This window comes from Equus asinus, chromosome 22, assembly GCF_041296235.1.
Source record: "Equus asinus isolate D_3611 breed Donkey chromosome 22, EquAss-T2T_v2, whole genome shotgun sequence".
NCBI lineage: Eukaryota > Metazoa > Chordata > Mammalia > Perissodactyla > Equidae > Equus > Equus asinus.
In genome coordinates this window covers 11,712,066-11,739,182 of record NC_091811.1, presented here as the reverse complement: position 1 = coordinate 11,739,182, position 27,117 = coordinate 11,712,066, and the positions used below count along the sequence as shown (strand labels likewise).

General features: G+C 40.9%; 2 protein-coding genes across 2 annotated transcripts in view; one reads left to right on the top strand and one right to left on the bottom strand.

Annotated features, from left to right (window-relative positions):
• Window positions 1-2,852, top strand: part of CECR2 (CECR2 histone acetyl-lysine reader) — a 185,301-nt gene extending 182,449 nt beyond the window's left edge. Inside the window, exon 21 of the mRNA XM_070495004.1 lies at window positions 705-2,852. The gene's annotated coding sequence lies outside the window, so the exon portion shown is untranslated. The remainder of the gene's footprint in view (window positions 1-704) is intronic.
• On the bottom strand, window positions 2,412-25,320 carry ATP6V1E1 (ATPase H+ transporting V1 subunit E1). Its single transcript, XM_014854176.3, has 9 exons — window positions 25,126-25,320; window positions 20,652-20,717; window positions 18,383-18,492; window positions 17,622-17,688; window positions 9,930-10,019; window positions 9,207-9,275; window positions 6,802-6,896; window positions 4,128-4,215; window positions 2,412-2,997 (listed from the first exon to the last, which is right to left on the bottom strand). Exons 1-9 carry the CDS (start codon window positions 25,156-25,158, stop codon window positions 2,935-2,937), a joined length of 681 nt encoding a protein of 226 aa, XP_014709662.1. The 5' UTR covers window positions 25,159-25,320; the 3' UTR covers window positions 2,412-2,934.
• Window positions 25,321-27,117: the final 1,797 nt, after the last annotated feature.

Genomic DNA, 27,117 nt, shown 5'->3' with positions numbered 1-27,117 from the left:
TCAGCTATAAATGACTGCTGCTATTTTAAAGTTTGAGGCGGTGGGAGCCCTCACTTTAGGGCTGTGTCCAGCTGCTCTAACACGCAGATGGACCTTTCTAGAGTGCGAGTGACCTGGAGGGTTGTGCAGTTTCCAATTCCTTCATTTTATAAATGAGACCAAAGAGAGGAGACCTTCCAGTACAGACCACAACGGCAGAACTGGCCTCAGGATTCATCTCATGTATACTGGCTCTAAAAGGAAACCCAACCACTTCACGCTGAGGACACCAAAAGCAAAGTTCACTACTTACGTGGATTGTGGCTGGGACAGTTCTCCGTGCTGGTGTCCACCTATGCCAGATCTGGAGAACCATTTTATCACTGTGCTATGCTGAGCTCTGGATTTCTTTGAAATCTGTCCCTTTCCCTCACCTCTCAAAAAAACCAGGATGCACTGGGACCTTTTTCCTTCATCCCTACACCATCTTTCTCCCAAAGGGTCTAGCCGGATTGAGCCTATTTTCCATGGCCTGGACCCAACTGCGTAGTAACCAAACTGCATACACATAATGGGCGAGGCCCGGCTCCACCCACTGGGATCTCACTATTGTGGAAAGTGCCGCTGCTCTCAAAGGAAAGGCGTACACATGCTGGAGGGGAGGAAGCCACCCAGCTGCATTGTACTCCTGCTCATCAGCTCACTGGGCTCTTCTTTCTCCCCAGGAAACTCTGGATTCAGGAGGGACCCTCTGCCTTCACGAAAGGGGCAGGCTGCCGGGCCCTTGTCATAGCTCCTCTCTTTGGGATTGCCCATGGTGTCTACTTCATTGGTATCGGGGAGAGTATCTTAAAGTGTTCTGAATAGACAGAGCTGGAGCTCAAGTCCCCTTACTTGCTGCCATCTCTCCAGCTCATTCTTTCTAGACTAGAGGGGGAAGAGCAAGATGGCCCCTGTGTTGCATTTTGTCCTCTAACCTGCAGAACTACCTCAGTCTCAGAAGAAACCGCCTTATTCTAATAAGCAAGCTGGGTAGAGCCTTGCTCTCCCTTCGTGATACCTGCATTCATTTTCTTTGAGGCCACAGCTTCCAGGGAGCTGCAGAAGCCCCTAACCACCTCCTTTTCAACAACAACTGAGCAGCCCAGGGAAAGTCAGGGCAGCCATCCTGTCCCAAATCCTCCTTCTGAAGCACAAGCTCTTGCAGACCAATGTCCATGGAACAGTTTGAAATAAAGTCAACTAGTTAAAATCTCGTCTTGTAAGTAGTGGGAGAAGCAGACAGGCTGCAATGAATAGTGTCTGTCATCTACCTTTCTGTGTCCGTTTCAGAACCAAACTACAGTCATGCGCCACATAACGACGTTTTGGTCAATGACAGACAACATATACGACGGTGGTCCCATAAGACTATTACCACACAGCCTAGGTGTGTAGTAGGCTATCCCATCAAGGTTTGTGTTAAGTACACGCTGTGATGTTTACACAATGAAATCGCCTAATGACACATTGCTCAGAACGCATCCCCGTTGTTAAGTGACATGCATGTAACTGGACAGTTCAATGAGCACTGGTGCAGGCCTCTGTCACTTACTCTTCAAACTGCTCCTCATGAGTGGGGAAGAGCAAGAGGAATACTTTACTTTATTTTTAAGTGGGATTTGGTTTTAAGTCTTGGTTCTATCACTTCCTAACTGCACCATCTTGAGGAACTGAGTCTGCAGTGACAGAGTCCTCATGCGCCTCAATTCCTTCCCCATAGGCTGCAATAGAGAAATGACATTACACAAGTGGAGTTAAGTCCTAAGAAAAAAATAGGTGTTCCAGGAGCTGGTATTCATTAGTCCTCACCTAATCTAAAACTTACGTTAATGAAAAAACGGTCAGCCTTACTGGCCTCATTCTCTACCAAGAGGACTGCATGGACTATAGGCTCTAGAGACAGAGCTGGAGTTTCTGCCACGCACTAGCTGTCAGACCTCGGGCCGCTCTTACCAGACATCTGAGGAAAAAAGAATGAGGAGTGGGAAGAGGAGGATCTTTGGGAAAAGGTTTAGGCCTAACACACAGTAATCCCTACCCCCTCTCCCCTTAAAAAACCTTAGTTTCTTTTCTGTCTCTGCCAAAGCTAATAAAACTACTTCCTCAGTAAAGCTGTCAAACCCTCTAGAGGACAGGTAATACTGAACACTTGCATGAGTGGAGGTTCATAAGGGGCTGGAAGGAACATTCCTTCTGGGTGAGAGTCTGGTAAAAACGAGCAGGAAGCACCAGAGGACACAGAAAGGGTTAATGGCTTCAAGTACTGACAGCTGTCAACCAGCAAATGCCACAGGGGTTTGGGAAATGCTTCTTTTCTAGATACGTCAGTAAGACATTTACCCTCTCAAACCACAAACTTGTAGTGCCTTGCATAATAAATTACACTGAAATCCACGTAAACCTTTTGTTTTAATAAATAAAGCATACTCGTCACTTTGATTTTAAATCACATTTACACATAAGGAACATTTCTAGGCCCAAACAGCTAACAGTGAAGCTACTACTGCTGGAAGGAATGCACGCCCCACATGCATTTGAAGCCTAAAGAGCAGAGACTTAGCGGCACAGAAAACAGCAGACACATCACCCTCCAGACTAGATAACTAGGACCAGAGAGGAGCAGAAGACGTTCACGCAGCCACTATCTGATCCCTCACCCTCAGGCTGCAGAACCAGCCAGAAGCTGTGTTACTTTTAGATAAGCTAGAGGTAGGTTTCCTGATCATACAAGCGTAACTTTCTCCCACTGGTAACAACGAGGCCAAGAGCATTAGCTACAGAAGGGCATTCACTGATAAATAGAGTATATTAGAACAGCAAAGTGGAAGCTACAGAGATCATCTTGTTTCTTCCAATATCAGAAACTTGCACATCACAGCAGTGGAGCAGTGGATGAGCTCCAGCTCCCAAGGCTTAGTCCAAAAACTTCCTGTTGGCATTTGCACCAAACAAGGCTCCCCGCACTTCTGGCATCATCTGTGAAGAAATAAGTTCGTAAATAAATAAGCAGTCAACTGGAGAACATGGAAACAACCGCACAGCTCAACCACAGGCGGCAAGTCATTAACACCTACATGGCTGGGAAGGAAATTACAAAGCTAAGGGCATCCAATCTTTCCTTACTTATCTAAAGCACTGCAACAGAATCCTTGGTGAGAAACAACCCATCACAAACTTGGGGTTAAGACTGGCTGCTTAAAGGGGACAAAGAAGAAAAACTAAAGTCATCATCAGTGCCTATAGCTTCTGCTACACTGTGATGCAGGGAGAAGAGATGAGTCCACCAACATCATGACCTCCTCATGTTCTGGATCACCCACGTTCTTTCTCTCAACCAGTATTTCCTGAGTGCCCACTCTGTGCCAAGCAGAACCCTTAGAATGCAAGGTCGTGCTGAAGCACTCGCCACAGCAACTGCAAACTCTAAGGATTTAACCTCAGTCTTCTAAGGCTGTGCTCTCCAACAGAGTAGCCACCAGCCACACGTGGTTACTGTGCATTTCAAAGCAGCAGTGCAACTGAGGAGCTGAATTTCTAATTTTACTTATTTTTAATTAAACTGAATACCCACATTTGGCTAGTGGCTACTCTCTTGGGCAACGCAGCTCTAGGGTCTGAGTTACCAGACGATACTTAAGGCCCAAGGGCTTTCACTGTAAGACAAATAAGCAGCCACGGCAACAGACCACCACCACTGGAAGATGCCCAGCCTGCCGCAACAAGCCACTTTCCCTGCTTTGGCTCCCAGCATTTATTGGTGCAAACCTGGAAACATCTCAAGAGCCAGCACCTCTATGGTAATTCCCTTACCCAAGGATTTACTTTAGTTCCCATCATTCCTGTTGGAGAAAGAACTCTGGTCAGCATCTCTACATGTAGTACACATTAGAATCCTAGATCAACTAAACCCTTGTTCTGACCCCAAATCCTCCCTCATGTAAATGGTATTGCCTCAGTAAATGCCACTAAATGCCTAAGCCCCATGCCTTTTAAGAAACTGTCAAAAAAGGTGGAAAGAGACCGATGAATCCCAAATACCAGTGAATGAATGTGTGTTCTCTGTGCCACCTCAAGGCGACACGGCAGCTCCCGAGGAGCACACTCACCTGCTGGGCTATGAGGTCCAGCCGGCTCTCCAGGGTATTGCACACCTTTATCTTACGATCCCCATTATAGATCTCAACTCCTCCAGCTCTACAAAGAACACAGCAAGTAACAACTCCTATAGATTTGAGGCAGACAGACACACACAGTGCATTTACTTTATTCCCTTGAAGAAAAGCCGTTTTGGTGTGTGGAGTGTCTAAGCGGCCAATAAACATCAACAATGAGTTTGAAATTAATTCAAAAAGCTTCTGAGGATTTAAGGTATGCATAGTTATAACTGCCATTTACCAAGTGACTGCTCTGTGCTAATTTGATTTTATGTTATTGCACCTAATTTAATTCTACAGCCAGCCCTCCCCAACCAAGTGAAAAAGGGGAGGATTCAGTCCTAGTTTGCAAATCAACAGATAGAGTCCTCATCTGAATGTTCCTTAGAGGCCAGATCCTGCTAACTACCACGGGTTACTGATAAGGCGATGTTATGTATCAGGTAAAAGGTACCACACCAAACCTGTGCCAAGCTCGCCCTCAGAGAGTCCTGCCTCTGGCTGTACTTCCCTGCTGACAATTCTTTCCTCAAAGTTTCTCAGCATTTACAGGTTTGAGGTAAACAGATCAAATTCTATTACAAAGAGCCTAAGGGAATGACATTGTCTTGCTACATTAGAATTCTATAAAATATTTCTTGAAACAAGCAGGCGATGAGGCAAAGACTGGGGGAGGTTTTGCGAATTTTCTTTGGGAAACTGTAATGGACTCCGACTTCAGTTATTTTCATACTCCCTCCTAACTCCCCCCTATTTCTTTGTTTCATCTATCCTTGGTTTCTATAAACAGACTATATCCTTCATTAGGGCATGAGTGGTTCTTTCCTGAAATCCTGACCCCACTTCGGTGATATAATTCTTTGTCTCTGTTGGGGGAGTAAGGCAGGGAAGGAAGACTACCACTAAGCGAGAGCGTCTCCTATGTGCCAGGCACTCGCCGGATATAAAGCCCAGGGCTTCCCACGACTTCCACCTGCCCCGTAAACCTCAGAGAGTCTTGGTATCCTCACCATTTCACAAACAAGGGAACAAGCATAACAAGGCTGGACAGAATGACAATATGTAAGCTTCCAAGAATTCTGTGACGTAGGTGTTATTATCCCAATTAAGAGACGACAAAATCAAGCCTCAGTGAGATTAGATAACTAGTCCAAGACTACCTAGTAAGAGGCAGAGTGGAGAATCAAACCTCAACCTGACAATAATGCTCAAGCTTTTTTCACTAGCGTATAGACTGTCTTATTTTATAAAGCAGTTTCATATACAGTAGTCCTCCCTTATCCATAGTTTCAGTTATCTGCATTCAACCACAGTACGAAAACATTAAATGGAAAATTCCAGAAACAAACAATTTATAAGTTTTAAACTGCACGCCATTCTGAGTAGCATGATGAAACCTTGTGCTGTCCAGCTGTGTCCCACCTGGGACAGGAGTCATCTCTTTGGCCATGGAATCCACGCTGCATACACTAACCTACCCATTTGTCACTTAGTAGCCATCTGGGTTATCAGATCAACTGCGGTGGAATCGCAGTGCTTGTGTTCATGTAACCCTTATTTTACTTGATAATGGCCCCAAAGCGCAAGAGCAGTGATGCTCGCAAGTCGGATATGCCAAAGGGAAGCTGTAAAGTGCTTCCTTTATGGGAAAAGGTGAAAGTTCTCAACTTAATAAGGAAAGAAAAAAATCATATGCTGAGATTGCTGAGATCTATGGTATATTGTTATAATTGTCCTATTTTATTATTGTTGTTGTTAACCTCCTATTGTGCCTAATTTATAAACTAAACTTTATCACAGGTATGCATGTATAGGAAAAAACATAGCATACATAGGGTTCAGTACTCTCCGAGGTTTCAGGCATCCACGGGGCTCTTGGAACATATCCCTCGAGGATAAGGGAGACTACTGCGTACTATCTCATCTTTTCTCCTCACTTTATGAAACAAAAAAGCAGAAAGCATTGATTCCATTTTACAAATGATAGAATTAAGTCCCCAGGTCCCACAGCTAGCAAAAGGTCAAATCACGACTCAAAGCTCGTTCTTACAGTCCTGAATCTGGTGCTCGTTCAAGTAAGTTCATGTGTCCCAATGACTCTGCAGTGTGAGCCAATGGTGTGCCAGTGCAGCATCAGACAGACAGGTGCAATGGGAAAATGACCCTGGCTGTACCCTTGTAAGGACTTTCCATAGCCTATCCCAAATGCACCAAGTTTATCAGGGATGCTGAAAAAGTGTTCTGTCATTTCCTCACAGTCAGCAGAAATACCACTGGTATTTGCAATTCTTTTTCTTGTTTTTGATAACTTCTCAGAAGTAGCGATTATCTTCCTCAGCATGTAATACAGAAGTGGACCCAGCTTTGAGTTCTGGGCGCAGACTTAGTGCTGCATCTTTGTAGTTTGAACTGAGCGACCACAGGGAACTAGACCGTTACCAGATGTCTACTGGCTAACAAGAGAAAACAACAACAGTGTGGACAGAAACACAGCAATGATTGCAAGTGGAGCATAGTCACACCTCTGTGGCGAAGAGTGCCTTGGAGAACACTTTAAAAAGCCCAGTATAAAGGCCATTCTCACAGTGAGAGAAGCTTAGATGTTAAAAGCAGGAATACTCCTTACATTTCTTCAGGCAGGTAGGCCTCCTGATCAATTTGGACATCGACATCTCTTTTGGTGGCGATTTTGTACATAGGGATTGCTTTTTGCACTGCAGCCTGGAAAAACAGAAAACATAAGAAGTTTCAGCATAAACTCTGGAACAGGTATCCAAAAAAATCCACAAAATATAAGCAAGAATATTCCTATTTATTTTTCAAGTAAAAGAATAGCTGCATTGCTGGTGGGAATGTAAAATGGTGTAGCTGTGGTGGAAAATGGTATGACAGTTCCTCTAAAAATTAACCCGAGAATCACCGTATGATCCAGCAACCTACCTGTGGGTCTACATCCAAAAGAAATGAAAGCAGAGACTCGAACATATACTTGTACCTCCGTGTTCACAGCAGCATTATTCATCAGAGCCAAAAGGAGAAACAACTTAAGTGTCTATTAACAGATGAGCAGATGAACAAAAATGTAGGATATACATACAATTTCAGCCTTAAAAAGGAAGGAGATTCTGACACATGCTACGACATGAATGAACCTTGAAGACATTATGCTAAGTAAAATAAGCCAGTCACAAAAGGACAAATATTGTAGGATTCCACTTACATGAGGTTCCTAGAGTAGTTAAATTCAGAGAGATGGAAAGTAGAATGGTGGTTTCCAGGGGAGAGGGATGGGGGGAACGGGCAGTTAGTGTTTAATGGGTGCAAAATTTCAGTTTGGGAAGAAGAAAATTTCTGGAGCTGGATGGTGGTGATGGTTGCAAGGTAACGTGAATGTACTTAATGCAACTGTACACTTAAAACGGTAACTTTTATGTTATGTGCATTTTACCACAATTTAAAAAAGACATGAACTCACTGTGGAAAAAAAGAATAGATGGAAGTGGGTTTTTAATGCTTTACTGCAATTAGCACGGTAAAACATAATTAGTGGAAAGTCCCGTCTTTGAACAATATTGTGCACTCTAGTCGACATGTAAATAACATTTTCTCGAAGGAACTTTAATATTTTTCTCCGACAAGAGTACTAGCTAACAGATCTATGTATACATTCAACTCTTTCCTGCTCTTCATACCTAATATAGCACCACCTTGGAGAGCTACTCTCTCACAGTGGATGCTGACACTGTGTTAATTTCAAGAAAAAACTTGGCTGGTACCTAGCAATATCATGGTATCACCTAGAAAAGGCTAGTTGGTCACTCAGACCTGCCTCCATAGAATGATTTTCACCTTGATGAACTCCCCTCTTACATCTAGCTCTGTTTTACCAGTTCATAAATAAGGCTGTCAGCACAAACACAGATCCGGGTTACTGGCATGGCTTATACACTAGAATCACAATTTATTAATTTATAGTGGAGACCAAGGGGAATCGACCACTGTGTTGTCTGGCTGGCATGTTTTCTTTCCTAGGAGACATGTTACTTGGGGAGACAAATTATAATAAGAATGCGAATATATTATATGTTGTAAATGTATTAATTTATAGCAGGAAATACTGCTAAAGGACCACGCACCCACATCCTTGTCTGAAAGCAAGTCACGTGGAAGAGTGTGAATCTACAGAGTAAGCTGATGGCACAATCAGAGCCAGGACAGTTCATTCTAGGATTCAAGGCTCCTTCAGCCCAGAACATCTCTACTGCTACAAGTGTATGTTCCTCCCATGTGGCCAGCAGATGCCCCCCAGGCCAGGGCACCTTCTCCCTCAGACAGGACATGGAGGAGAACCTCAGTATTTGCCTCTGGGGCTGCAGCTACGTTTCCACGGCTGATCAGCCTTTTTTCTGGTACCCACATTCGATCTCTAGGTATAGGAATATACGAGGTTACAGCCAAGCCTTGCTAATCTGGGAAAATTTCACCCCTTTAAGATGGTATTGCCTCTCTTTGCTCTAATGCAATAGATCCTGCTTTTATTGCTGAATTTTCAGAAGATTATGGTATCACAAAGTCTCCAGAAAAGGAGGAGGGTACTAGGTGAGATGGCAAAACCTGACCTCTTTAAGAGAAGAAATCAGAGTCTTAGGCACACTTAAGTTAATATCTACAATGCGTTAAGACTCCTCTGATTCCTGTGGTCGAGCTGTCATCTATTAGAGCATGCACTTCATCCCTAACATTTTGATGTTAAAAAAAGAAAAAACGGGCAGGCCCAGTGGTGCAGCAGTTAAGTTCACACGTTCTGCTTTGGTGGCCCGGGGTTCACCAGTTTGGATCCTGGGTGTGGACATGGCACCGCTTGGCAAGCCATACTGTGGTAGGCATCCCACGTATAAAGTAGAGGAAGATGGGCACGGATGTTAGCTCAGGGCCAGTCTTCCTCAGCAAGAGGAGGATTGGCAGCAGTTAGCTCAGGGCTAATCCTCCTCAACAAAAGAAAAAAAAAGGTCTCTTCTTTAAGCTCTTTACCTTTACCAGAGGGAAATCCTGTTTTTTGCAACGAACAATCATTCGGGGCTCCAACAACTGGTACAAACCCTATAAGACACAATCATATGCAGTTAGCAGGAAATGCAAACTATAAAAGAAAGCAACAGCAAAATAAAATGTTTTTATAATTCATTCTAGTTTGGAAAAAATGTCCTCTTGTAAGTTCCCCAAAAGACAATGTACATAGTATGAGAACGGGAAAGAAGATCTTGATTACACAGACCAGATAAATATACCCAATGCTCTGGTGGTAGGAATAAAATTCACATGGGAGTCTTATCTTACCTCCCCTAGGTTGAGGATAACTATTATTGTAATTAACATAAGTAAAACAAGGATTCAAAGCTGAGCAGAAAATAATTAAAATGCATACAGCCTTTGGTCTGAACTCCAATATCTAAAGCAAGTATTTTAGTGGTGAAATCAAATGAGGGAAGTTTAAAGCTGAAGTTGTAAGCAGATCTGACCACTGAGTTACAAAGGAACTAATAAGACTATGCAAAAGAGGGGGAAGCCTGGAAGTCAGATCCAATCAGACAGACATTACTACCCTCCCATGCATTTCTCTATTAGACAAGGAAAAGAGCAAAAGGAAAAAAAGCTAAGATGAGAAAAAAGGAAAAACAGAGCTGGTCTCTAATATATCTCGTCCCTTCTGTAAAAATTGCGGCTATCTCTGGTAAATCTGGCCTATAAGCTTACCTGGAGTACCAGTCCATCCAGCAGCACTTGGTACCTGGCTGTATCTTTTACCACTTTGCTGAGTCTCTGTTTTGCTTCATTTAGTAGGTCCTATAGAGAGTGGAAAAGACAAAAGTTATCTACTCATCTGGTAGCCAGCTCAGAACCCTTTGTAGGCTGGTCCTGGTCCCAGTGCTTCACATTTCACTGTTGTTTCCACACATTTCTCACGTCCTCTGAGAAATATGATAAACCAGATGCTATGTACATTGTACACTGATACAAGGAAGCACGAAGCACCACCATGGCTCCCAGGAGTTCACACGCAAGCAAGACAGCCCAGATTATCAGTTAATTCAGAAACCTGCATAACCGACTAACATGGAAAGGCCTCATGACGCAGATTTGAAAAGCAAGCCATCGAGACAGTTATGCAAGATGATTCCATTTTTTATTAGAAAAAGACAGATAATATCTGGATATAGATCAAAGTGTCAACAATGTTTACCTCTGGGAGGCTGCATTATCAATGATTTCAATTTTCTTTATGCTAGCTTGTATTTTCTAATTTGCCTATAATAAACATTGACTTCTATACTAAAAATTAAAAAGGATTATCAGGAAACAAATCTCATATGGTTGAGAAGAACATCTTGGAAACTAGGCAAGAGTAAGAAGCATTTATTGGCTTACTGGCTAAAAGAGGACTCAGGTCTTTTAAAAGGAAGAGGTAATGCGTCTGAATTCAACTGCTGGCCCCTAACACTGTCAGGCACATTTAGTCATAGCAAGCCTTCTACAGTCTATTTTACTTAATAAATATGATCTTTGGTAAGTTACGTTTTTTAGTATTTTAAGGACAAGGAAGAGACAGATGCTCATCTAGAGGACAATCAGCATTTGGGGAGAAAGGGCAGAGAGGAGAAGGTGGCCCTGTATGTGGAAACCTCCTTTAATACAGCTGAGAGCCAGCCCTGGCCCCCGTCCCTCTGAAGCACGGCCGCAGACACCTGCAGTGAGCAGTGCCCAGGCGAGGGCGCTGTCTGAAACTCACATCTAATTGCAAGCAAACATCTCTTTTGACACCTATTAAGTCGTCTGACACCTGCTAAGTGCACATATACCAAGATTAAAAAAAAAGCAGGAATAATCACTTTAAGAGCCAATTAAAAATTTTTTTTTAAATAAAAAGTAAAACAGATTCAAAGACTTCAACAGCAAGGCCTGGTATTTCATCACAGGTCTATCCGAAGAACAGTGACCCCCACCTCCTCTACAGACTTACACTTTGCAACAAAATAGTCTTCAGAGTCAAATTTGACAGCAGACAACTAAATGTCCAAACACACACACTTTCACAGGAAGACTGTTTCTAATGCACTAACAAATTAAAAAAAAAATTTAATGTGAGCATGCACTACTGTAGAAGATTTTTAATCTGCGGCTGGACACCTGCAAGAATTTCACGAAGGTGTTCTGAGGATCCAGGTCATTCAAGATTGTAATGGAAACTACTTAAAATTTATATTTTTTCAAAAGCAAACAAAATGATTAGTTTAAAAAAATTCTAATTCACATATTGTTATATACCTTAAGATTATCTTCACTGAATTCAACATCTGCACAAAATCCTTATACTACACATCACAATGTCTCTAGAACATCCAAACTAAGAAAAAAATATATGTATAATGATGTATTTCCAAGTTGGCTTTTCATTTATCTGGAAACAAAGACCAACCACACCTACAGTGAGTTATTTGCAGAGATATCCTTGCAAAAGATTGCCCAAATTCTCTTATTTTGTCCTTAGAACCCTCTTCAATTATAAAAATAAACTGGTTGACCTTTTTAAGCTCCAAATGCAAGGACTCCAGACATCAAGTGATGAATGCAGTTTCTATCCACTTTAGAAACTTTTAACACACTGTTTACTTATTCTTATATTTCAGTCTACATTATAATATATACTCCATCCCTAAATCAAACATGACTTGACCCCATTCACTGGTCAATGAACCATACCTTTCACTCATATTTTAAGTAAAACGAAGTAGACTACACCACTTGTTAAATGGAGAAAAGGTAGGAGTATTATAATTATTTTAAATATATTTTAAATATACTTTAAAATACTAAATTTTTTTCCCTAAAATTCATGTTTATATTACATTCTGCACAAAACTGATGAAGCGATTAAAATTTCCAGGGGATTCTGCAAGATTTGTTAACGAATCAAAAGAAGATAAAAATAATGTTCTTTTACTGCTTCTCTGTTATGACCCAAAGTAGAAGTCTTTTTCTAACAAGGCCCTATTTAAGAGAAGGGCCCGGGGCCAGCCCTGTGGCATAGTAGTTGGGTTTGCGGGCTCCACTCTGGCAGCCTAGGGTTCGAGGGTTCAGATCCCAGATCCTGGGCGTGGACATGCACACCACGTGTCGAGCCATGCTGTGGTGGCATCCCACACACAGGGTAGAAGAAGACTGGCACAGATGTTATCTCAGGGACAATCTTCCTCAAGCAAAAGGAGGAAGATTGGTGACAGATGTTAGCTCAGGGCCGATCTTCCTCACCAAAAAAAAAAAAGAAGAGGAGGAGGAGGAGACGGGCCCAAGTAACAGCAAAATATTATATAGTCTGAAAGCTGAAACAACTCAGCAGGCAAGTTTTGCTAAATTTACCTATGAAGCAAAACCAAGCACTTTTGACGTTAACAACAATGTCCAAAAAGTCCGTTTTTCTTCTTCTGAATATGTAATTATTAGATAATAGTCACTTTCTGTTTCCCATTGGTGGGATCATCTTAGTGGTTACGGTAGGTTGGCTCTATTTCCATTTCTATTCCCTCCTTAGCCGGCTTTGGTTCTGAGCATTCAGCTCAAAGGGGACTCCTGTGATAACTGCTATTATAGGAAGCTACTAAACAAACTGGGAAGCCATAACCTCTTGAGTGTGATTAGCTTCCAGATTTTTCTAGTCCCTGAAGGCTCAAGAGAAAGTGAAGCCTCAAAATCTCCCCCACAATGACAGTCATTCTCCAATATGTTCTGCACAAACCAGACTAAATGATCAGAGCAAGAAAGATTTACACAGTAATTCACCACCTCACAACAATCTGGAGACTGAAGACAGGATTATAACTCTGAGTCAGGCCAGATCTGAAAGAAGTGATGACAACAGCAATGTGAAGAATGTCTTCTTTAAAGTTCAAAGGAAAAATATGTATTAAAAAAAAAGGTGAGAAAATTAACGCCTGGAGGCTAAAAAGAAAGTGGGTGGCACATCGTGCCTTGATAGAACATTTTTAGAATTAAAATTTATACATGAACATAGTGAAATTATTACAAGCTGATCAAAATTCAACCTCTCATTTTTGATGTCCATCAGAACAACTAAAGCCCTAGGAATGTTACTAATTAACCCTAACAGACTGGGAAGAAGTCGTTTAGGTGTCTGAAATCCAGGACGTTGATGGGCGCAAAGATTCAAAGCACATACTACGTAAGACATTTGAAAGGAATCTCACCCCTCCTCACCAACAGATCCCTCACAGATTTTTCTCTTTGTGCTGGAAAGACTTAAGGGTTACTGGGTTAGGCAACCGGATAGGCGGTGGAAGAGGAGGGAAGGGTGATGATAAATCTCGGAGTCTGATTTGCTTTACGGATCCAAGTGAACAGTATGAGTGGGGCTTGAGACAGTGGTTGGGACTCAGATATGGACAGCACATAGGTCCCAGGGAGTTGTGGACATGGGGGAGATCGCTAAGGTTATGCATGCAGAATTACTGGGCCAAGTAAAAAAACCAAGAAAAACTAAATTTACTAAGCAGGAAAATAAGAGACTGCTAAGGAAACACGGGGAAAAAGTAGTCATGTTGGAGAATAAGGAGAAGCCAAGGGAACAGAAAACTTGAAGAACAAAATGGTAATCTAACATAGTGTCTAAGGCTTCCAAGCAGCTCAGGAGGAAGAGCAGAGGAGTCTACAGCTTGAGCTGTTATTTTCCTAATTTATAACCAGAATTTTGTGAAAACAAACATTTAAATAATTTCAGTTGTTCTAAACACACTTGTCTCCGTAGCATTTTGCAGTCTAACTTCCTGCCATCAAGTAATTTAGTTCAGCAAACCACACTAAGCAAGAGGTAGGAGGGGTGAGAGCAGACTGAAATGACAGAGCACACAGGTTACACACACACAAAAGCACACACATGCCTCAAATGGACTTGCTATTGTAAAATATTTTATTTCTAACATAAAATGAAATGAAAATAGAAAAGTGAAAACTAAGAGATCAAATTAGTATAGAAAACACAGAGAATTTCGTTTGTGATAATTTTAGAGGTAAGCAGACAAACTCTGGCTACCCTGGGGTCTACTGGATTTGGGGAAGATGTGCGGTGCGACCCAGAATGGCTGCTTTGTGTCAAAGTTATGAACAGCAGTCCCCTTCCTCTAGCCCATCTCTTGCAGAAAATGACAGTTAACTGCATTTTGAAAAACTATCCAAAGTTGAATCTTTTCCAATTATAAAAGCAAAACATGTTTATTCCATACTACTCTCTATACCCACCCCTCAATTTCAAAATCACTATGTATGAGAGATGTTACTAACGTGTAAAATAATAGTATTAATATTCTAGATAGAGGGAAAAAAGCTGAGAAGCACTGGTACCGAAAAAGAGAAAAAGATAGAAAAGCAGAAAAGAAAAAAACCCACCCAGATTTCTGTTATATTTTTTCAAAACACAACTCGTACTCAACCTCCTAGGATGTTAAGTTCCACAAGGGTGAAGACTTGATTTGATCGTGTCCCTAGTACTTAGAATTGTGCGTGCCACTTAGTAAACATTCAAATATTCGATAAATAAATGACTGACCTGAATTTTAGGAGTCAAGTTTTCTTATCCATGACACCAAAAATTCCCTTCTAAAAGCCAAACCACTAATTCTTTTTTTTTTTTTTTTTTTAAGATTTTAGTTTTCCTTTTTCTCCTCAAAGACCCCGGTACACAGTTCTATTTATTTTTAGACATGGGTCCTTCTAGTTGTGGCATGTGAGATGCCACCTTAGCATGGCTTGATGAGAGGTGCCATGTCCGCGCCCAGGATCCAAACCAGGGAAACCCTGGGCCACTGAAGCAAAGGGCGCAAACCTAACCGCCACGGGGCTGGGCCCCAAACCACTAATTCTTTATACAGTTAGGATTTAAAGCAGCTTACAAGAACATATTCAACAAAAAAATTCAAATTAAATTTTTAAAAAGTTAGGAAAAATCACTAATAAAATATAAATAAGTAGATGAAAAAAGCAAGTCAATGAAAAAATAATTTTAATTGGAAGTGAGGTCAAATCAAATAAACCACTGGGTTGTTTACATAACCTAAGTATGCCATCTAAGATAAGTGTGCCATCAGAGAATGTATAATCAAAACTATTTCTCGAATATCGTAGATGATCTTTCTCAGGATTCTTTCTACTTTTAATATCATTAACCTTCAAAAAGGCAGCATAAAAAGATAAACCAGATAGAAACTCTAAGAAAAACCTCTAACTGGTCAAGACTGCAACATTTAACATACATGTGTTATAGCCCCTAGTACTCAATATGAGTTATTCATATTATTTATTCAGTTATCTGCCCCTAACTATTGAATGGTACCAATAACAGCATCTACACAGCAGGTGACACAGTTGTCATTTTTGATTCCAGGCAGAAATACCAAAGCAGCAACTTATGGTCAAGGGGCTTTCTGAGCATTGGCACCAATGAGCTGAGAGAACATCTTATCCACCCAGGCCTATTATGAGAAGGGTTACTACTGGAGGGTTACTACTGGTGGAGAGAGGGAACTAACATTTCTTCAATAAACACCACGTGCCAAGTGTTAAGTTAGGAGATTTAAACGTGTCCTCTGATTCAATCCTCACAGCAACGCCTGAACCAAGTATCATAATTAATATACCAAAGAGGAAACTGAGGGGTAGAAATAAGAATTTATTCAAACTAATACAGCAGAGCGGCAATTTAAATTCAAAGTTGATGGACTCTTAAGTCCAAGTTCTTCCACGACAAACTACCTTCCCTAGGCACACACTATTATTCTAAGAGCAGCTTATAAATTAGGTCCATCAGTTCAGGGTGCTAAAGGAAGCTGAACCCCCCAGCAGGAAATTCACTACTGATTACCGAAAGTCAACATTTTACTGAAGACACCTGATAACAGTTGTCCTGAGCTACGAACATTTTGGAGTTAAGACTTTCACAAGAAGCTCTCTAGTCCTCCTTCTGTGTTTTACAGAGGATGAACTAATACCGTGTGGCAAGGTAGATTAGCAAGAAACTTTCCCACATTCTTAGACTTGAAAAGCACTCAAATTTGAAGTATTATGGGAATTATGTTAGGTCGTCTCTATGTGTCCTGAATATCAGTTCCTCACACTTAATATCCTGACAGACATTTCCATCTAGAGGTTTCTTGGCCCCACAAAGTATGTCCAAAAGTGAGCTGGTTATTTTCCTTCAAAGAGCTTGTCCTCCTAACTTCCCACTTCTGTTAACGGAACGACCACTCTCCCAGTTAGCCAGGCCTGAAATTCAGTATTTAGTGTTGGACTTGGAAGAGGAGGAGGAGTTAATGTCTGGAACGTCTTCCTGTAAAATGTGTCAACGGTGACTCCCCTATTAGTTCTCACTGCCACTATGTAAGAATTGGCATCTTACAATATTAGTTTGTGTTTCTTTAATCATCCAAGAAATGGTTATGTCTTCCATTTATTCAAGTTTTATATTTTTAGTTTTGTAGCTATTTCATATAGGTCTTATTTACTAACATTCCTAATAATTTAATAATTTTGGTAGCTATTATAAAGGGATCTACTTTTAATTTTACTTGCTAATTGGTTATTGTTGGCATACAGATAAACGATTCATTTCTGTAGATTCTCTTGCTAGTCAGTCACCTTTCTGAACTAGTTACTAGTTCTTATTGTTTTTCAGATGTTGCACTTTCTCCGTAGACAATCATATCTGCAAAAAGTCATCACTGTTTCTTATTTCTTCATTTTATCAGGAAGCTGGAGCCTCTGCAATAACAATGGGTAACAGTGGAAACAGTAGGCATCCTTGTTTGGTTCCTGAATATCATTCAAATACCTCTAGGCTTTCTCAACCAAGTGGTATGTTTCTGTTAAGTTTCTGCCCTCTTCCTTGGACGACAATACTTCACAAATGGTTTTCTTGTATCTAACCTCTTCCTTGTTAAATTTAGCCTACAAACTCACACTATGAACCCTATTTATGATATTCTCCATAAAATAAAAACTTCAATGGCTTTCTATTGAAAAGAGGTGAAGCCTTTTAGCCTTGCACTCATGGCCCCTATATATTTACATACATATAACTCTATCCTACCTCTTCAGTCTTATTAGTCCCTATCACCCTCAGAACCCATACAGTCTACCATCATGGGCCGTACAATCCAGAAGCTATATGCTCTTTTAGATAAGAAGTTCCTTGAAGACAGAGCATGTAACTTACTCATTGTTTTATTTTTACAAAACCTAGTATAATGATTTGCTGATGAAATGTTTTCCTTCCAAAATTGTTCATCAATTCCTTAATTAGCTAATGTTAACTGGTGAATTCTCTACAATAGGCAAATTAATAAAGATTTTGTAATTTTATAACTAATAAGGCTAATTACTCACTGTAATAAGGTCATCTCTCGCTCTGAGGACTTTCAGCCTTGCTTGATTCATCAAATTGGACATCTGACTGCAGAGAGCAGGGGAAAATAGTATCAGTGTATCATAAAAACAAAAACTGCAAAGAAAGAGATATACAGCTCCCCACGTATATATAAATATTTCTCTTTGCACATACCCCAAAGAGAATCCCACTGAAATATATTTAATGGTTGCTACCAACTTATTTTCAAGGACAAGGAAATATTTATTGAGTGCTTACCAAGTGGCAAGCACTTTTATGTCAGTTATTCCAATTTAATCTTTCAATAATGCTGTGAGGCTTCTATTTTCACAAATAAGGAAAGAAAAGTTAAGCAACTTGCCCGAAGTCAGATAAGCAGTAAGTTGTCCAGTGAAGACATGACCCCTTCTCTGCCTGACTCCAAAGGAACTGCTCTGTCCTCTTTGTCCCTATTGACTTTTTTTTTTTGGGTGAGGAAGATTGGCCCTGAGCTACCATCTGTTGCCAATCTTCCTCTTTTTGCTTGAGGAAGATTGTCCTTGAGCTAACATCTTTAGAAATCTTCCTCTATTTTGTACGTGGGATGCCAGCACAGCATGGCTTGAAGAGCGGTATATAGGTCCACGCCCCGGATCTGAATCTGTGAATCCCAGGCCGCTGAAGAGGAGTGTACCAACTTAACCACTACACCACCGGGCTGGTCCCCCCACTGACTTTTCTAAGCTTCCTTAGCTCAGTACTGTGACCAGCATCTACTTACATTTTCTTCTGCTGCTCAATCTGCTTTTCCTTCTTTTCATAGTATTCCATAATCTTCAGTCTTTGGGTTTGCACGAGACGACCTTTCTCAATGTTGAACTCTTCTTCTGCCTACCAGGGAACTCATTATCAGTAATTCATTCTACCAGATTCTGACCAACAGTTTTATTCTAAGCAGCTGGTAACCAGGGGTACTTGCTTATAATCACTTTATTCCATATCTAAAACAGGAAATTTATTATGACTTATCTTCAAAGATTACTTGTAAGTTATTCAAAAGGAAAGTCTGGTGACTTTCATCATAAACGATGAACCAGAAGACTAAAATTTGATCAAGGAAAACAGTACCCAGCAACAAAGTTACAAAGGATATAACCAGATAGAAGATTCTGTATAAGAAAATAAATTATTATGTATTCTAAATTTAATCCATTTGCTTACTAGACAGCTAATGAACACGGAATTTGGAGTTTAGAAGGTCTGATCACTGCCTAAAAAAATTTAGTCAAGTAACTTCAGTCTTAGTGTCCTCCCTCACAAAAAAAAAAAAAATAAAAACAGTATTCTTTCTACATAGGTCAAATAGCTAAGATAAATCTAACAGTCTTTTTAAAATTGTAAATTATATAAATGTAAGTTATTAGTTTTATTAGTGCAAATTACTGAGCATTACTTTTTAAAAAGATTATCTTAGCAGCGTATCAGATGTCTATGATTTTCAAGCATAATTCAAGAAATTATGATTTTGGAAAATGATATGATTTTGGAAAATGAGTGAAAGTTGTTGATTCAGATGTTTAATGCTTGGCACCATTACTTGAGCTTTCATATTCTAAAATTAATGCCTAATAGCTTATTTCTATACCTATCATGGGAAATAAGCACAGATGATGGTGTTATAAGAGATAAGGCTATCTGAAATAGAAAAGCATTTACACTGAAGTAGAATTTCTGTATCTGTGCCAGAGAGAAATAAGGGAACTAGTCACATAAAACTGCAGTGCTTCTATGACCATCAAAACAGTAAACCATCCCTATCGACTGTCATAGATCAATGGTAGGCAAAACAGTCTTTTTCCTCAAAGGATGAATTAGTCAAATAGTTTAAAGTTTCAGAGAGTTTTAGTCCTAGAATACCAGGCACACATAATTTCAAGGTTGTATGATAAGTAACAATGTAACAGTAGATTAAATTAAAAGGACAATAAAATATTAGACAATATATTCTGGTTATAGTTTAAAAGCAGGTTTTTAAAATGCCTATTATGATTGTACTCAGGGAAAAGAACAATTTGATATATTGTGTATAAACAATGTACAACTGGAAATATCTGTAAAATTCCTAAAAGCTGATGGAGTGTCACCTTTGTGATGGACCGGGGCTCTCATTTTATACCTTATATGTTTCCAAACTTTATTTTTTTACAACAAGCACAAAGTAATAAAAAATCAAAATAACAATAAAAAGAATACTACACCCTCCCCTAACCAACTATCACAATTAGACGCAAATGCTAAATGTCTGAACTTTGGATTCCATGAAAATACTAATCCATTACTTTTCTACTCCCCACCATAAAATTTTAGGACACTTATTGGCAATTAGAACGTTTAAAAAGGAAAACTTATTTTTAATCTTAAAGATAAGAGATATTCTTCTTAGTCCCATGCAATGCATTGTTAAACAATTTTCCTAATTATTGTTTAGCAAAGCAAAACAATATGAAACTTCGATAACTTTTTTTTTTAAAAAAGATTGGCACCTGAGCTAACAACAGTTGCCAATCATCATCATGTTTTTTTTCCCCTTCTTTTTCTCCCCAAATCCCCCCAGTACATAGCTGTCTATTTTAGTTGTGGGTCCTTCTAGTTGTGGCATGTGGGACACCACCTCAGCGTGGCCTGACGAGTGGTGCCATGTCCGTGCCCAGGATCTGAACCAGCGAAACCCTGGGCCGCTAAAGCGGAGTGCATGAACTTAACCACTCAGCCACGGGGCCGGCCCCTCAACAGCTTCTTCTTCTTTCTTTTTTTTCCTGCTTTATTTCCCAAACCCCCACCCCCCCCCGGTACATAGTTGTATATCTTAGTTGCAGGTCCTTCTAGTTGTGGGATGTGGGACGCCGCCTCAATGTGGCCTGACAAGCGGTGCCATGTCTGCGCCCAGGATCCGAACCCTGGGCCGCCGCGGTGGAGAGCGCGAACTTAACCACTCGGCCACGGAGCCAGCCCCCTCAATAACTTCTTAAAGCTAGAAAATGGAATCTCACCTTAGCATCTATTTCTTCTGCTTTCTCATTGGCTTCTTGTTCAATGAAAGCCATCATATGCTTAATCTATAAGGAAAACGAAAACTTTATTTTTTAATATAACAAGAGAAGAAAATACATCTATCTTTTCTGATTCATTCAATAATCAACCATTTACTGAAGGTATATTATATGCTAGGCACTGCATACAAGGATAAGTGAGAGAGCTTCTGTCTTCAGGTAACGTGGAATCTGGAATTTGCTCTAGCAAATGGACGAGATGCAATATTCTGTATTACAGGTAAACAGGACATTATCCTACTCTCAAGGAACTCGGTGTCCTTAGGGGAGGGAGGACTAATATATATTCTCCTCTACTTCCTACCCCCTTCAGCCAGCACTCTCTCTTCCTCTTCTCTATCTCTAATAAAATGTACCAAAGAGCCATCTATATTTACTTTCTCAACTTTCTTACCTCTTACTCTCAACACCGTTCAATCTGACTTCTACCCCCTCTTCCACTCCACTGAAATTACTCTCATAAAATGACAACAATTTCCTTGCCCTTAAATCTCAGCGTTATCTTACTTGATCTTTCAGCATCTCTTGATATGCTGACCAACCCTCCCTTCTGGAACAAGCACTTCCCTTTGATTCCATGACTTCTTTGTTCTCCTTCTTAGTCTTCTTTGGGGCCATACTCTTCTTCCTCTGCCTCCTAGACAGCTCTTTTCTGGATATTCTACTCAAAGTAACCTAAATTCAATACATTCGATAATAAACTGTGAATCACTCTCCTCCACACCTCCCACTTTCATCTTGAGAATTTGCACCAATATCCAACTGTGACTCTTCCTTGTACCTCAGTCCTCACATCCAATCACCAAGTCCTAGCAATTCTCTCTTCTAATAGTTCTTTAATTTGTCCACATCTCTCCATCTTTATAGCCTCTACCCTAGCCCTTGCTATCGTCTCCTCTCAGTGGAATTACTGCAACAGCTTCCAAATTTGCCTCCCTGCCCTCAGTCTTGTTTCCTCTCTAATCAGCTCTCCAGGGCAAGCAGAAAGATCCTTTAAAAATGCCTAACTCGTCACGTATTGCATTCCTGCCTCTTACAATAAAGTGCCAAGATTTTACAAGGTACATGATCTGGTCACTGCTTACCTTTCCAGCGTCACATGAAACATAACCTTCACCACTCACCATTCTACAGACTCTTCATTCCTGTTATACTAAACTTATTTTTCAGTCCTTGAGTTTGCCGTTCTCTTTCTCACTTCCAAGATTTCAAAAATGCTGCTGTTTCTTCCACTTGGAACACTCTGTCTCCCCCTCTTCACCTAGCTTACTTTTTGGGCCTCAGCTTGCTTAACTGTCACCTCCTTTGAAAAATCTTTCCTGAACCTCTCACCTATATGCACCTAGGGCACTCTGTACTTCCTCTACCTAAACGCACATTCACGATTGCTTGCTTGCTTGTCCCTGTCCTCAACTGAACTATAAGGCTAGGAACTTGTTAAAGATCTCTGGCTACAATTGTAGAATAAAGCCCAACGAAGTCTTCTGAATGGGGCTTGGGGTAACTGATCCAACTTATACTCATAAATGAAGTACTGTCTCTAGGGGCAGATGTAAAATAGACCCCAGTGAATACACAAGCAACACAGCTAATCAAACTCACTGGCATGTCATTTCATAGGGGCTCTCCCTGAAAGGGATGATGAAGTTTAAAAAAAAAAAGCTGATTAGAAAAATCAGGACCCTAGGTTACTAATTCATTTTGTTTATTCATTCTCCCACTTAAAGGTAAGCTCTATGAGTATTGGGATCTTGTCTGTCTTTTAGACCACTATAATCCCAGGACATGGAAATGCTACCATATTAGGTGCTCAACAGACATTTGTGAATAAATGAAACTCTGTTGGGAGTTTCTAGCCTTCTGAGGTATCCCAAGAACTTTTCAGAGTTTAACAATCTAGAAACAATTCCCAGCTTCTGCATGTTACACGAAGATACAATCAATCTAAGATATGCATAAGAGAGTTAAGATTTGTTTCACAAGAATGTGAACATACTTAACACTACTGAACTGTACACTTAAAAATGGTTAAGGTGGTGAATTTTATGTTAAAATTAAACGTGAGTTAAGAATACAACCTTGCGGCATCAAAGTCTTAAAGAAAACGTACAGCACGGGCTTAGAAGGGAAGATTTGTTTTTTATCAAAATTCTTGGGAGCCAAAGTAATTATGATACCAGAACCTATTTTATAAGTAATACAATACTTATAAAATCTCAAGCCTTGAAGTATTTGGGGTACCTAATCCAGAGCTACATGGACAGAAAATTACTGTGACCTTACTAAAAGGACGGGCCCCCAACAGTGTATATGTGTTCGTGGAGAGGAACCGTGTCTCCACAAGTTCAGTTTGAAGTCTCACTGAACTCAGCCCGGAATTTTAAAAGTAGCCTAACTAACTAAACACAGTAAACAAAGCAGGTGTTTACAAATGCTACAAAGCACATCTGGCCTCTCCAGGCAAACCCCGATTCAAACCTGCACTGTCTGCCTTGATCACTCTGCTGGACCCTCTGCTACCAGATTTGACTAGATCAGCACAGCCTAGAGCAAAACCACTAATTTTAACTCAGGTCAGAGAAGCCTGTTTACAGTCAGCATGATCCTGCCTTTAAGAGTTCCAACAAGAGAAACAGTCAACCCCGTAAGGACATTTAACTCTACCCCGAAGGCAGAAAAACCTGCCCTTTAAAAAATACTTTTCTTCTTCCTGCTAACCTAGTAATTTTTTGAAGTCAGATTCTTCTGAAAATCTGATGAAATGACCATACTCCCAAGACAAAAAAGCAAATATGTACAAATGTTTTAATACAATGGGGAGGAAGTCAGGGAATCTAGGATTTATTAAGCACCTACCAAGTGCCTGGCACTTGGCCTATTCACTGCTGAGAATACACAGAAGGAACGCGCTGCTCTCATGGAGCTTACATGCGGTGTGGAGGGGTACAGGCAAGAGATGAAGATTTCTTCATTCTTCCAATTTTACAGGGAGAAAAAATGGTTTTTGGTCTAGATTCCAAGGAAATACACTGCTTTACCTTTCTATTTTTCCTGTAACAAGAGAGGAAGATGAAGCAACAAGAAGAAGAAGAGAATCAGTACTACAATTGTGTTTACTAGAGTATGTGGAGGGCACTGTACTCTTCCACTCCATCAAGTTTTTCCTACAGTAAAAATCAGAAGCAGCAGTGATAAATGTTGAAAAAACCCCACTGTTCTGTAAGAACATGGTAAGAGTTCTCAAACTTCTCCACAGATACTTTTTCGTTACCCTATTCTCCCTCTGTGATTAGCACAAGAACCAACGAAATGAAGAAGAAATTCCACTCTACCTCGTGCATATTAGTTTAAGAATAAAATGCAAAGACATTTAAGGAAATGGAAATATCCAAGGGAAAAAACCTCTTACCGCTCACCTAAGACGATTCAGAAGCCAACGAGTGAGCTTTAGTCAGAGAACTTTCCTAGTGTTTTAAAAAGAAGTCGACTTAGTTCCCTAAACTATGCGGAGATTAAATTGCAGCCTTAAGTTTCCTTCTCTGAAAAACCTACTGGCAATATGACTACTAAATGCAATGACCCTGGTTTCGGCATATCTATTGACAGGAGAAACTGAAATTGCTTTTTTCTCATGTTAGTTACAGCCCTATCAACACCACTATATTCTTCCGAGAGATTTTTGCAGTGTAACATCCCTAATGCCTACAAACCTGAAGGTATGACACATTTTAACAACTAAGGTTTCCCAGCACTTGAAAAATTGATGTAGGTTCACGACTTTCACAATTTTTTCCATAAACTTTGACTCATCTACTTTGTGCCAAACACTGTTAGGCGCGGGGCTCAAAGCTGTAAGAAAAAGAGCTCTGCATTTGACAAATATTAACGTGGACTAGTGGGAGACCATTACAATTCATTATGACAGAGAAGACTCCTCCAAGACGAAGATTAGTTCATAAAAGTGTGTGATCTCACAACACTGGAAGCAGCTCTCGCCCCTCAGCACTCTTTCCTTTCTCGTACTGCGAACCATTCCTTCAGGGTTAAAAATCCAGTGGAGAGGAGGTTTCCAATTCCCGCCTCCAGTGTGCATTCCGACCCTTGCTTCCGGTCTCTGCTCTAGCAAGCACAGTTCGCACCCCGGGAAGACAGGCACCGCCGCGGCGGGAGCCAAGGAGCCAGCGCGTTCACGGCGGCGGCGCGCCAGCCCCGAGCCAAGGGAACCGGAGCTACGCGCAAGTCCCCGGGAGCAAATCCCTTCCCGCAAACGGACCACTCAGAGGCAGGGACCTGGGGCAAGGGACCTCCCCTCGGGAACTGGGCCGCCCAAGACCCGCGCCCTCCCTGAGCCGGGCTGCAGCCTTCCCCCAGGAGCGGCGTCGCCGCTCCGCCAGCCCCAGCCCCAGCCGGTCACCTGCTTCTGCACGTCAGCATCGCTGAGGGCCATGGCGAAAGCGATGCTAGGCCGGAAGGTAATTCGCTCGAGCTTAGGCTTGAAAGAAGCGTTAGAAAAAAGGAGGCAACGAAGGGAAGGTGAAAGGAAAAGCCGGCGCAGGCTTCCGCTTCCTTGCTTTATAGCCCCGGCTTCCGGTTCCTGCCAGGTGACCGCGCAGTGAGACCCCGTGAGCCTTCTCAGCCAGTGGGAAGAGCGCGGCCCCAGGAAGTCCCGCCCCCTCCCCGGCTGCACGCGTGCGCGGACGGCCCCGCCCAGTCCTTTAAGTCTCGGGCTTTTGACTTTGGTAGCGGTCTTCGCTCCAAGGGAAGGGAGGAGATGAGGGTTTCCGGTGTCTGAAATTAGTGGAGCTGTGTGGATTTCCCCAGCCTTACAGCCGTTGCTTTTTTTTAGAAAAAGTTCAAATATTTTATTTATGCTAAAACCAAATTTATTATTTTACTTTCCTGGCCTTAAAGGAAGCAAATTCAGCAATGTTAATATTTTATTTTTAGAACAGTTTTACAGGAAAATTAAGCAGATAGTTTCCTCTATTATTAATACATTTGTGTGGTACATTTGTTACAATTAATTAACCGATATTGATGCACTAACCAAAGCCCATAATTTATTCAGATTTCCTTAGTTTTAACCTAATATCCTTTCTCTATTCCAGGATCCCATCCAGGATACTACATTTCTTTTAGTTGTTACATCTCCTAAGTTTCCTCTTGGCTGAGGCGGTTTCTTAACCTTTCCTTGTTTTGAATGACCTTGACAGTTTTGAGCAGTAATGGTTAGGTATATTGCAGGCTGCGCCTCTGCTGGAACTTCTCACGTGATTGGTCGGTCGTGATAGGTTTTTGACACAGAGGTAAAGGGCCATTCTCATCACAACATATGCTGTCAACCTGATTTCTGACTATTGGTGTTGACCGTGATCACCTGGCTGAAGCAGTTTGTCAGGTTTCCCCACTGTAAAGCTACTTTCCCCCCCTTTCCATACTGTAGAAGTACCTCGTGCAGCCCACACTTGAGGAATGAGTTTGCTCCACCTCCTGTAGGGTGGAGTATCTACGTAATTTATTTAGAATTCTTCTGAATGAGCCTTTGCATTTTTCAACATCATCTTCAGGCCTACTTAGAGGGAATTATTTGGAAAATTAGGGCAGCAAGTCCCCCTGACTTGTTTGCTTCAAGCCCCAATTTTTTTTCCCCAACTATAAAGGCAAAAACTTTTGAAAACTGCTTTATTTTTAGGATAGACTCTTAATAGTAGAACTATGGGTCAAAAGATACACACATTTTTACCACTAGCTTTTTATTTTGAAGAAGTTTCAAATATAATAAGTGGTAAGAATAGTACAATGAACTCCCTTCACCTAGATTCACCAATTGTTAACATTGTGCTCTATTTGCTTTATCTTTCCATGTATCTATTATTCGTGACTCTGAATAGTTCAGCATGTGTTTCATAAGAACAAGGGCGTAGGCGGATCAAATTCAGGAAAGTTAAGTCCGTATTCAAATTTTGCCATCTGTCCCACTAATATCCCTTGTGGCAATTTTTTTTTCTGGCCCAGGATCCAATCCAAGGTCTCCTGTTGTATTGTCTTTTTAGTCTCCTTTAATATGAAACAGTTCCTCAGACCTAGTCTTTCCTGGTAGTGACGTTTTTGAAGAGTGCCAGACATTTGAAGAGGCCAGTTGTAGAAAGTCTCTCCATTTGGTTTTGTTTGATAGTTTCCTCATAGACAGACTCAGGTTATGCATTTTGGAAGGAGCACTACATGAGTGATACTGTGTCCTCAGGGCATCACATTAGAAAGCCCATGCCACTTTGTCCTTTTAATGGGAATGGTGTGCACATTTTTAAGGCTGCCAAATTGTTTTCCAGCTGTACTAGTATATAATGTTCTTTGTAGCGTACGACAGATTGATACACATATTTGAGAAAACTGGTGATGTTGGATA

Excerpts from the sequence above, each read along its gene's own strand:
- ATP6V1E1 (XM_014854176.3), bottom strand. The coding sequence starts at position 25,158 with ATGGCCCTCAGCGATGCTGACGTGCAGAAGCAG. Across the intron at positions 6,897-9,206 it reads AGGATTTCCCTCTGGTAAAG|GCTGCAGTGCAAAAAGCAAT; the intron begins GTAAAGAGCTTA and ends CTGTTTTTCCAG. Across the intron at positions 4,216-6,801 it reads GCCTACCTGCCTGAAGAAAT|AGCTGGAGGAGTTGAGATCT; the intron begins GTAAGGAGTATT and ends TGTTCTTTGTAG.